The following is a 12,796-nucleotide window of genomic DNA, read 5'->3' on the forward strand; positions in this document are numbered from 1 at the left end:
AAAAAAGCCTATTGCCCTAAGACACCTCCATTGGAGACCAGCCTTTGTTGTTTTTAGTGCTCACTGAAATGTGTCACACAGATGGATCCACACAGCTCTGTTCCTCAGTTTGTGAGCAGCATCATGGTAAAGACTCAAATTGGTTTCTAGTGCAACAAAACATCAAAGTCTTCCTGCTCTTAGGAATCACTGAAAGTGGTCACTGTAACCCCTGCTTTGCATCATTTTTTGCCTACAGCCAACTTCAGTAAAAGTTTAAACTGTTGGCTAGAAATCAACTGATGTATCTCATCATTAATTTACTGCCAGAAGAAAAGGCTAAGGTTGACTTTTAGTGTTGCCAGCTCTTACAGTTTTGGCTACGAACTAGTGGATGGCTGTTCTTCTTTATCCTCTCACAGACAAGAAAAAATAGAAATCCAACAATTACCTTTGCAGGTTTTATGTCTCTTTATTAAAACCACATGGGTGTGTTCACAGACATCCTGTTTCTACATCCCATTCTCTCACAGCAGTGAGAGAAAGTGTGAGAGCACAGCAGAGAGAGTCTGAGCAGTGTGAGAAAGAAGTCTGAATTTGGGAAGGAGTCTCTCCTTTTCTGCTGTTAGTCACCCCAGTTAACCATGAAACCTGGTGACACTGATGCAACTTATACTTCAAACTATACCCTAAGACACACTGGCAAATTCAACTTGTTATGAACCTCTGTATTCTCTATATTACAACTTCCGGGCAGTTCTAGCAATAAAAACATCTTTTAATATGCTTCATTTTTAAAGCCAAAACTGTAATTTCGTAGATTTGTCTTGTGTTATTTAGGACCACTAACAACTTAAATGTGACGGTTTAACTGTTTCATCATCATCCACTAAAACAAATTTCTTTAATTAGGCAGGTGAGAGGATGGGGTGAAACCACTCCTCTGTATTTCTACAGTAACAAATGAGAGGTGTTCCTAATGTGCAACATATCTTCTTCTCAAAAGCATTAATACTTTGTGTATTTTTTCCACAAAAAGTATTGGAAAGTGCATCTACATTAAAAATATTCTAGTTCACAAATTACACATCTATGTCAATTTTCTATTATAAAACCTCACTCCTTTATGCGCTCTGTCACTGGAGAATAAATACTGTTTTCTTTTTCAGAAATTAATTCAATTCTGAACCAGATTTCTACCAAACAACGGAATTCTTTTACAGCCAATGTGTGCTGTCCTAAGGATAAAGCTCATAAAGGAAATAAGGCCATGACCTTAGAGACTCTTATACGAATGCTGTTCCTACAAGAGAGATTTATCAGAAGCAGAAAACAGAGTATGAGCAATTAACATAACTGCTAATAAACATTGCAAGCAAGCGATAGTTACCAATTTAGATCTATAATCCATGAGAGAGATGAAGGCTTTGCTGTGAGTATATGAATCAAGAGAGTGGTCACACTGTTGAACCTGCGATGTAGAAGCAAAAGGATTACAATGATTATGATAAAGATGAATAATAAGAATATTAGGTAAGGGAATAATGGATAGGCAGGTTAGGCTGGGAACACAGTGCTGTGTAAGGTCTGAGCTTCCTCCATCGAAGGTAAAGAGGAAAGTCCTGTAGTGTACAAAGAGAAGAGAAACAGGGCTTGTGTTAGCGACAGATATTAAGATAACAGCAAACATTTGAAGCCGTCAGTTTAAAGTTTATTAGAGGGAGATTATCTTTATTAATTTAAAATTAAAGTTCCAGATAAATCTCACAAGTGGATGGAAAACCTTAGATAGGAATCATTACACATTTCCTGAAGAAAGGCAGCAAAGCAAACAGAACAAAGAAGCAGCTGAGATCCCTCTGTACACACGGGTGTTATGCACACAGCCTGGATCAAAATCTACCATGCTGCAAAGACAACTGCAATAGGACATGGAAACATCAGCAACTTACAGCACATCTACACAAAAATATCTGCCTTAAAGTAATAATTATTCCAGATTTAGAGCAGAAAAATGTAACAGAACATAGTTGTTTTTTTTCATGGCTAGTACAATCTAAAGGCCAAGTTTGTGTCTGGTGCATTTCCTCTCCAGTAAGCCAGGGTACAGCACCATTTGTCATCCTGACTTATATTATCTTGCCTTGTGGAGACTGCCAAAACACCTGGGCACACTCGGACCTTATGTAAATAACAGGCTGCAGCCACCTACTCTGGGCCAGAATTTGGATCAAAGACAAATCCTTTCTCAGGATCCACACAATTGACAATCACCTCACTTGGCAACATGACAGCAGCTTGGTCTTGCCCAAAGTATTGCACATTTTTCGGTATCGGTTACATTTCCTCCAGCTCTTACAGCCCTGTCCTCTGCAACAGCTGCTCCCTGTGACAGCCTCTGGCTCACTCTTCAGTAACCTCCAGAACTTGACTTTGGGGTGTCATCTAAATGTCACTCAACTGACAGATCTAGAGCAAAAATAATTCAACTCTCTAAACAGAAAGTCTATGTTCATTACTTTAAAAATGTGAGCTTTTCATCTTGAACACTTCATCTTTAATAAATTTCACTTATTAATGAGTCCAGAAGTCTTTACAAGAAGATGCTTGTAGTGGATTTGTTCTGGAATTTACATGCTACAAAAAAGTTCAATATACGCATGACAACTGAAGGATGAAAATCTCTAAGCAATGTCAGTGGTTATTTCTTTTTATTACCCATTTATATTTGGGAACACAGGCTTTATAAACAGCTTTTAAAGGGTTTTTAAGAACTTGCTGGGTGTGGAACACAAGTCAAGAACCAGCAGGTATTACTTTTTTGCCATCTAACTTTACAACTACATTTGGTTTGACTGTTGTTAGAAAGATTTCCTTGAGTCAAACATCAAGCAATGCCCCTCCTATTTCCTGCATGACATTCAACATCTTCAAAGTCCATTTTAGAGCCACAATAAAATTCTCAGGAAGGAGAAATTAGTCCCTCTAGTATTATGACAACAAAAAAAAAATAAGAAACAGAGGTTTGTGCTTTTCTACTCACTTCCATGAGTGTTGAGTGTTTGCTTACTATCACATGGTTCCATGCCTGTTGGCAAGCACACTCCTCCAGAAAATACAGAGAAAAATATTTAACAGTAAAAAAATCTCCCCAGGTAAAGGGGATCCACTAACTGAACCTATCTCAGCTCTCTCCCAAAGGATGAAAGGAAGAGGGGATTTTTATCTTCCCTATGCCCTAAAGAGCGGATGTAGAGACTTCCACAGTACCCTGAATATTCTGTTGAATTTTGGAAACCCAGAGCCAGACAATTTCTGGGTCTACAGAACTGTAAGCCTAGGCTGACCCAAACTCAGCCCTGTCCCAGAGAACAGTGCACACTGACAAGGCTGATGGCTGTTACAAAACTCACCATCTTCAAAGCCCTTCCTTCCTGTCACAAACAGTGCAGAGATAGCCAAGACATCAGAAATCTGGAATTCAGTCCCCTTCTCATGGGATCTCCAGCCCTGCAGTTCTGCCTCTCTTTCTCAGGAAGGAACTGGCAATAGTGAAGTAATTCCGAGCACCTCACTGCTGAATACACTGAAGTAGCAGTGACATAAAAGCACCCAGAGCAACACACAAGATGAACCTGTACCAGCTCTGCTACAAGACACGTTTGAGTCCCTGCTGGTCCTTCCCCAGCTGGAAGGCAGGGCACAGCTATGTTCTGCCCTGAGATACAGCCCTCCATGGAAAAAGCCATGACCGTGCTTCCACGGTGGTGGAAGAAAAGGGAAGTTCAGGCATGTGATGGCAGTTACCCTGTCTGGAGCTAGAGTGAGGCCATATGCAGATTCAGACAGACACTCCTCCACCAATGAGCAGGAGACAGTTACAGATTTTTCTGCATTACTGGGTCTAAAACCTTTCATTTATAGGTAAAAATAAGCTGCTGTCCTCACCAAATCAAGTGACCAGGGACTGGAATTGTCTTGCAGAAACCTCCTGGAAACCAGAATTACACAGAGACAGGGCCAGCTCAGGATGCCTCTGCAGTGCAGAAGTCTCGTTTGTTGCCTTTTATCCTCCTCTTCCAAGCAGAAAATCTGTGATGAATAAGTTAATTCATTTCTCTGTGCTATGATGTTCTCCCATGCTGCAAAGTAAGCCACCTGCTAACTGGGATTACAACAAGCACCCTCACACTTTCCATTTTTTAATGAGCTAATACTTTCAAACATAAATCTTATTGCTTATTTCAAATATCAAACACCACTGCACTAAGCTAAGCACACATTTGCAGGAGCTCACTAAACATGCAGAACCTGAAGCACAAGATACATTTTTACAGCAAAAAGCATACCTGAAATGACCAGTTCAGGACATTTCTCAGCATTAGCCATTGAGAACTGCCTCAAAAAAAAACCTATTTCTTCAGCCCAACCAGTAACAAAGAATACACATGTACCTGCTGGGGAGGGACAAATGGAAACAAGAGCCCTACCCTGGCACTACAACCAGCCAGTGTGATGTAAGACCCTGAACTGTGATGCTGCAACCTGCACATTTTAATGTGGAGCTGCATGAAAACATATGAAAATGAAGGTAGGAAAAACCATGTCTGAACTACACAGCTAACATAACTACTACATGACAACCATCCTGTTAGCAAACACTAAATGCATTGCTTTGCTACATACAAGAACTATTGTTACTAAAACCTATAGCTGGTAAGTCTTCTCACTTTGTCACCTGAAAATATATTGCAAAGAGGGCATCACGATTTTGTCAAAATTGCAAAAGAAGCTTTATATTAATTTGATTCATTTGTCTCTCTTGTGACTTATACAATAAATTGTTCTGATAAAACTGTCCTGAAGGCAGTGAAGTCCCAATAAATGCATATACAACCACCTCCAAAATAGCAAGCACAAATAACAGGAAATAAAAGCCTTTTAGTTACACACTTCCATACAGCAGTGTATGGATTCAATTTTGTGCCTTCTACAACCCAATATCAGTGCTCCCATAATCTGAGCACAGTAACATACACACAGATCAAAATTATAGTTCCAATGACATTTTTACATTTGGAGGGGAACAAAAAAACAAACGTTCACAAGAGAATGTTTTTTGGACCTAGAGCTAATCCAAGCAACTCTGAAGCCCTTTGCACAACTGAGAGTGTAGCACTGGGTGAGGAGTAAGTGATGAGAAACAAAGCAGGAGAAGTCAAAACCAGGTTTGCCACCAAAGAATTTCACAGAAGCATGTTCTGAGGCGATCTAAGCACGGTCTTATATTGTCTCAGGACCTGGGAAAATACACATTAAAATTATTTCCCCCCCCCCCTTTTTTTTTTCTTTTTTGACAAGTTACACTTAATTTAGGTCAGATCAACCTGATGCACTGCACAAGCACACAACATGTCGTTGCTTGTTAGAAGGAAAGGACAGCGTGGAGACAGAACCTTGGGAGGCAAAAAGGTGGAGCCACTCGTGCCGGTGCTGGCGATGCCGCTGCGGACCCCCAGGCTGCTGTGACCGCGCGCATCACCGACGCTGCCGGCAAGAGCGGGGAAAACAGCGGGGAAAAACCAACGCGTCGTCCCAGAATGCACGGCAAAAAAACCAAACATGCGTTTGGTACAGCATGGGTACAGCATGTAAACTGGACAAACCGGAGAGTTTATACTTTTTGTGAAGTAGATTAGAAGATGGATCCGTTTGGCTTGGTGCGGCGGGCTCGCTGCCCGGGGCTATAAGGGCAGTGTGGGTACGGGCAAGTCCGCTTGTTGTTCGGCCGGGCAGCGGCTCTGCAGTGAGAGCTCGGGCGGGCTGGGCAGTCCGGCAGCAGCGGGTCCCTGCCCTGCCCCGAGCAGCCACGACGACAGCGGGTGCCGCGTTTCCCGGCAGTGCTCCATCGCCGAGCACTTGGGTTATTGTCACCTGTTTCCCCTCCCCGAGCCGGACACTGCCCGGGGTGACGGGAACGGGCGGGTTACGCACCAGCTGGAGAACAGCTGGGAAGGCCCCTCTCTCCCGCCGCGAGGCTGAGGCTATTTTAGAGATAAGGCAATATTATATCGCCTCTCATTGCTGGGAATTGTTTATTTTAGAGATAGACCTGCTGTCGCCCTCTCCGCCCCGCCGCTCCCGAGGGCTTCCCGTTACACCACACCTCGGGGCGCGCAGCACCCACCCGGCGCTCACCCGCCGGGCACCTCCTGCTTCCCGCCCCAGCTTCCGTCCCGCGGAGCCCGGGGACAGCCCCGACGCTCGGTGCGAGGAGGAGTTTGTGGGTCCCGGAGGCACGGAACACCGCCAGCCCCCTCCCCGCCACCTTCGAGGGGAAGCAGCCCCGACGGCGCGGGAGGAGCCCCCTCAGAGGGGCCGCGGTTCTTACCTGCGGCGGAGGAGCGGCGGAGCCGAGCCGAGCCGAGCCGAACTGAAGCGAGCCGAGCCGAACTGAAGCGAAGCGAAGCGAAGCGAGCCGAGCCGAGCCGAGCCGAGCGGTCCCGCGGCCGCTGCTCGCGTGGCGGGAGCCGCCCCCCCCCGCCCGTACCTGGGGCGGCCCCGAGGGCGGAGCGCGGCGGGGGCGGGGGCCCACGGGAGCGCGGGAGCGGGAATCGCCTCAGGCGCTCCTGGAGCCGCCCCGGGCAGGGAAAACGTCTCGGGTACCACCCAAACTTGCCGTTCTTATCGCACTTTCCGCACGGGCTGGGATTCTCTTCAGAAGCACTGTAAACTCTGAAGCCTGGTGATGGCCGCTGTGGCATCAGGCACTACATTTCTACTGCTGAGAAGACAAAAAAAGAGACAACAAGCAGTGGCTGCGGTCTAAGTCGTTCACATGAAGGAGGTCTGATGAAGAGGTTGTGGTGGACCCTCTTAGCTTTAAAACCCTTTAGACCTTCAAGAGACCTGACTGTGGTCTGTTCCTTTCCAGGAAGCCAAAATAGCCTTTAGAGATGATGCCCTAGACAGAATGAACAAAATACTGGGTTTTTAAGAACATATTAAACATTATGTGTGACATAAGTAAGAAGGTGCTTCTGTAACAACTAGCAAAGATAGCAGGATTTAATCAAGTATATTTGTGCCTCAGCACAAATACAAGGTCTTGTTGGGCCCCAGGAGAGAGGTTCCTTGTGAGGGGAGGCCAGAGCAGGAGGTGCTTAAAAGTACTGGATTTGCAGGGTTTCTGTCTTCAGGCAGCACCTCTGAACTCAAACCCCTAAAACTTGGGGGTGCAGATGTCTCTTCACCCTGCTATGTCCTCCAGAGCACTGCTGCTTTCTTCTCAGTCTCACTGTGCCTTTTGTTTGATGTGCAGCACTTTGACTCAGCTTGGACACTGCCCACACAGAACAGGAATAATTTTGTCCTCTTGTAAAAGCTTTTTGCACATCTGGTGATCTTCAGCATCTGATCCTCCACTCTGATCTTTGGTGGTCTTTGGACTGGCTCGTAGGTCAACAAGCCCTTGGAGCAGCTTGAGTTTTATAACAGTTCAGCCACTTTAAAGAAGACTGACGATTTATTGCTGCATTTTGCCCAGGGCAGTTGACTTGTTACCAGCATCATGAAAATATAGAAAGCCAGGGAGCACAGTTGTACTGTATGACAAGCATATAGCTAAGGTGAGCATTTTAGGAACAATTACAGGAGAGATCCTGAGCAGCTTTAAGGAACACATCTCTGCAGATCAGAGATGCCATACAGTTTCTCCATTTTACTCAAGTCAGAGCTACCTGCCCAGTGGCCCAAGGGACAATTCTACCCAACATGAGAGTAATTTTCTACCCTCATTTAGAATTAAAATGTGCATTTGCCATCAGAACCCCAACTAAAACTACTGTTTATATAAACCAGGAGCTGATTTAAGCCTCAAGCAAAGTGTCAGCTTTGTGCAGGCAACTATAAATAATCAACAGAGTAACTAAATCCCAAACTCATTACAACAAGTATTTCAAAGACAACCTAGCATTCCTGACCCCTAAAAAAGTCTTTCTAGCTCCTTGCAATCCTCTTGTTGCTCTGGGATAGCTGATCTCTGCCTTTGCCAAAACCTGACTCCTCGTCAACTCAACATGGGTAGGGCTCTTCTCTCAGTCTGCTGACTGATGCTCAGCCTAGAAAATCATGATCCTACAGCCTATAAAGCACCAACACAGAATGCAAGTGGTCATGGGCAATACCTGCACCCTTGATGCAAAGGACAAATCATGGTTGAGGTTCACCTGGGCATCTGGTAGCGATCACGTGATTTGATACCCCATAACTGCAGCACAAGCGCTGAGACACTGTTCAATCCTAATTTCCAAAGGCTTTTCCAGATTTTATGCCATCCCTGAAACGCCAGTGTTTACCTACAAACCCTTTCTTAGTCAGGGATAATCAAAAGAAGGCAGGTAATTTGAAGACAGGAGAATATGTAGTGATTTTTGCTGTCTATCACCTTTCTTAGACATGTTTCTATAATTTATGAATATTTTTTTCTCTCCTAGTGCACTTCCCTTCCAGGTTTTAATGTTGTACAGTCATGAATTGCTGACACCACTTCCCGTGGGGGAGGTCTTTGTTATTTTAGATTTATAGATAGGGAAATAAGGAAACAGGAAAGAAGTCCCACAAGCGCATGGAGGTGGAGGAGTAGATGCTGTGCTTTATCTTGTTTTCTGACATGTGGATCTATCTCACTCTCTCACAGCAGTCATGAGAGCACATTTATCAAGCACAATATACATACTCTACTACTCTATTTTAAATTCAAAATGCATCCTCACGTAGTGCAATTGATCTGAAGAAACAAATTTAATATTTTCTAAAAGGGAATTTAAAAAAATAATTCATCAATTTATGTATTGATTTATTTATTCTTAAAGCAAGAGCAGCACCAAAACAGTTAAATCAGCTGTTGTCCAGGGGATCCAGGTAAAAACAGGACACCCACAAACAAAGTCCTCCTTGTTTGAATAGGCAGCACTCACCCAGGTGCTTCTCCACTTCACTGAGGAATAAAGAGCATTTAAGGCCCATGCTGTGTCCCCAGGATGCATGTAAATTTCATTCCCTTTAGCAGGGTTAATGCACTAATGCACCCAAATCCCCACAAATGGCTCTTTGAACACTGGTCATAATAGCAGAAATAGCACAATAAAGTGGCATCCAAATTTGACTGTGCTGCCAGTACTGCTTCTTTTATGCACAGCATGTTATGTTGTGACCTGAAACACTCAAAAAGCAGGGAGAACATCTGCAGCTCTTATCAATTAATATTTCTCCAGCACATCTACCTACTTCATGCTGTGCATGTGCAAAGTGCTCCAAAAATTAGTGTATACCAGCAAATAAACTAATCAGCATCCAGTTACCTACAGCCTTAGCCAAACTCAGTCCACACACTCTTGCCCCTTCAGCTCTGCTCCAGCTCCTCCCTTGCCTGACTTGGAGTGGTAACAATGGGATCATGACCTTTTGAGAGGGTGGAAATTCTAGGGAGTTGGCTCCCCTTCACTTCCCACATCACAGCAGAGACATGGGAATGGAGGGGGAGATTCCTGTGTTGACTGGAGGAAAAGAGAACACGGGAGCAGCACCCAAGCACTTGAGATCCTGTGCCCAGGTTGTACCCTGCCTGCTCCCAAATCCTGCCTGCTCCCCACATCCTGCCTGCTCGCACATCCTGGCTGCTCCCTGCACTTTTCCTGATGCCTGTGTCCCGTGCTGGGATGAGAGCCAGCACGGGGTGGTGTGTAACAGCCTCTCTCACTGTTCTGAGTCAGAGCCTGGAATGCTGTAAGCACAGGTCAGCCAGTCCCTGCTTCCAGTGTAGGTGTGAGCAGAGAAGTTTGGGGGTCTCTATTTCTTTTTTTTTTTTGTCTATAATCAAAGGCACTTCCTGCAGATTTTGCCATCACAAATGACATTTTTCACATCTTGGAGAGGATCACTCAAATTTTGGTCCCTGTTCCCACTGCCTGTGACAGGTCACAGGGGCAGGCTGGCACTAGTCAGTGAAGATTCCTCCTCCTCGGATGGTGCTGACGTGGTGGCACCGGGCTGGCGCTGCAATGGCAGGAGCGGTGTTCCCTGGACAATGGCAGGCCTGGGAACTGTGCACAGCCACACCTAGCTCTAGAGAAACTTTGAGAGGAAAAGCAAACTGAGATTATTTGACTAACTGCTTAACAAATCAGCACCTGTTTCTTCGAGGAGGAAAGTGGGAATAGGTTAATATGCCAAATAGTTTTGAGACAAAGTGACTTTTAACATTTAGACAGACCTTATTGTTGTTTCCTGGCTCCCTCCAGGCAGCAACCTTCCCTCTCCAGTCAGTGCCAATGACAACTTACACAGCAGTCTGGAAAGGGGATGCAACCTTTAGAAAAATTTCATCTTTGGCTTTGCTGTCTTTAAAACAAGCATGGATTTGCAATGAGTTCCCCTTTTCATCCTGCTCTCTGGAGACAGCTCTGTTCCGAGTAATTCCATCTTTATTGCTTTCTGAATCTCCACCCTCAGGCCTCAAGTTTAGATCCACCTATAGCAATGGCTGTCAAAGAATAGCCCTAGAGTGGTTCTCCTGGCTGGACAAACCCTGATTTGCAGGTCAGCTGCAAATAAATATCAAAGCATAAGGTAAATGCAAATACCTCTCCTCTTGCCAAAAGTTAAGAGAAGTTTCATGACATCTAACAACATCATATCACCTCATATTCATAGGGGTTTAATAGTATTTCACTTCAGAGCTATTCATTGTAGGAGCTCTAAGTGGGCTCTGAGTGAATGAAACTCATTAGCAGTTTGATACAGGCTAGGCACGGTGGCAAGCAGACAGCCACAGGGACAAAAGTGTGTTTGAAGTAGACGACTCCTAAACTCAGCATGCCAGGATAACAGATGGGACACTCTGTCCATGAAGGCATTCTTGGTTGGTGCCGTTTTGTTCCCTGCTGCTAAACATGGCAAAGGAAAGGTTTCCCGAGTCTCCAGCTGACACTTCCTTAAAGCCTGTCCAGCCTCAGGTGTGCAAAGCAACCTCTGCTCCCAGGCAGCCAGATGGGGGCTGCAATCCAGGCACTCCCTAATTAACTTTGGGGTGTTTTTCCTCTGTAGGTTGCTTCAGGAAGAAAGGGAGCTGACAGCAAGTTTGTTTACATGAGACTGATTTGGCCTGGCAGCTCTCTGAGTATGTACTAAGAATTTTGGAGTGTCACTGGGTTTTTTATCACAATAGAAGGAAGAGAAGCTGAGAAATCAAGGGGATTTCTAGATGCATGTGAAGAAGTGATAAAATAAGTTACTGCAAGTCATACACAGATGGGAAGCACAAGAAACAAAACCAATCTGAGGCCTTGGTTACTGAGCAGTACTGCAGTATAAATTTGCAGTATATATGTTAACTTCAAACACAGCTACAGGAAACACTGACCAGCAAGCAGCTTCTCTAAGCCCTGGGGACTTGTTTGTGTGCACAAAGTCACACAACATACAAAAAGCAACTGCTGGGTGGATCCCTCTGCACAGAACAAAATGCCAACCATCTGTACCACCTTATCAAGATTATGAAGAAGGATGTAAAGAATCTGCAGTAGGAGATAGCAACAAATTTATCCAGATATAAAACTAACAGGTAGGAAAGAGGAAAAATACTTAAGTGACAGATTAAAAGAATGCTCACCCTGCAATCCAGAGACGTTTAAACAGCTTTTATACAAGTTAACCAGTTTTTCCTAGAAATCAAGCTGTGACAGCATATAAATCTTATTCTACTGAGACCCCAGCAAGACACCAAGCAGGTTGGCAAGTGCCAAGCTCCATCCTGCTACAGAGGACAAAAACATGGTCTAGAAAAAAGCAAATGGAAGAGAGGGCGGAGAAGCTGTATCAGCTCACCGTGTCTGAACATAGAGGCTAGAAAGAATTGGAGAGAAATGAAGCAGCTGAAAAACAAAGGGAAAAGGGTAATGAAATAAGTTTTTCCTTCCAAAGTACTAAGTCTGGAAGGCATGAAGCGCTAAGGAGAGTAGATGTGTGAGAGAAGATGTGAAGGAGGATAATTTTGAATCAGGGTGGTCTTAAATGTAAAGGATGAAGCACATTGTTCGTACCTGTTACTGAAGGGACATGTCTGGCGATGAAGAACTTTCTAAAAATTACTTTGAGGCCACTTTGCTTCAGGCATCAGAGCATTTTGCAAAGAAAGGGACACTTGATGTACATCCCAGAGGCTGCAGCTTCACTGCAGAGGTAAGAGCAGGGCAGAGCTGCTGCAAAACTGTGTGTGGAAACACACAGCGGTGCACCCTGCTAATTTGCATCAGAGATTGTTCTTTAATTATGATTTGTTGAATCCTATCCCAGATGAACATGCAGAGTCTTCCCCCTGGTGGCAAGTAAAAAAGCCATCGCAATGATTTTTTATGTCAATCTGAAGCTCTAAAGGCAATGAACATCAGATGGGAACTATTTTTTATTTGATCAACTGATAGAGCTGGGGGAAAAATAATATTTTGCACAACACAAATCCTTTTTTAAAGCTTATATAGATTTACTTTGAGGCTGATATGAGAGTAGCTGCTGAGTTCAATTCCATTGTTAATTTGTTAGACAATTTGCAAGAGAAGCAGAGGATAAGGCCTGTAGAGTAACTCTTAGCAGCTGAGCAGGGTAACTGCAATGTGCAATAGTCCCATTAATTCCACTGAGTCCTTGTCTTTTAGTACCCAGTTGAGTTGTGGGCCTAAAATCCCTTAGACAGACTGGTCTGGAAAGTAAAATTCCTAATGCTGCTGAACAGTAAAAGTGCATTCAGTAGACAAGTTGG

General features: G+C 44.4%; 1 protein-coding gene across 3 annotated transcripts in view; it reads right to left on the bottom strand.

Annotated features, from left to right (window-relative positions):
* The window catches only part of RAB3B (RAB3B, member RAS oncogene family), a 50,884-nt gene extending 44,380 nt beyond the window's left edge, over positions 1-6,504 (bottom strand). Inside the window, exons 1-2 of one of the 3 annotated variants that reach the window (XM_088060366.1) lie at positions 6,371-6,498; positions 1,370-1,450 (exon numbers count right to left, since the gene is read on the bottom strand). In XM_088060366.1, coding sequence (XP_087916492.1) covers positions 1,370-1,390 — 21 coding nt within the window. In that variant the 5' untranslated portion in view covers positions 1,391-1,450; positions 6,371-6,498. Of the gene's footprint in view, positions 1-1,369; positions 1,451-3,927; positions 4,044-6,370 lie in introns of those variants that run through there. The other 2 variants (XM_005521151.3, XM_088060368.1) reach the window with 2 other exon arrangements.
* Between the last annotated feature and the right edge of the window lie 6,292 nt (positions 6,505-12,796).

This window comes from Pseudopodoces humilis, chromosome 10 (assembly GCF_049639895.1).
Source record: "Pseudopodoces humilis isolate 2021_Gansu_Grassland_sample_001 chromosome 10, ASM4963989v1, whole genome shotgun sequence".
Classification (NCBI taxonomy): domain Eukaryota; kingdom Metazoa; phylum Chordata; class Aves; order Passeriformes; family Paridae; genus Pseudopodoces; species Pseudopodoces humilis.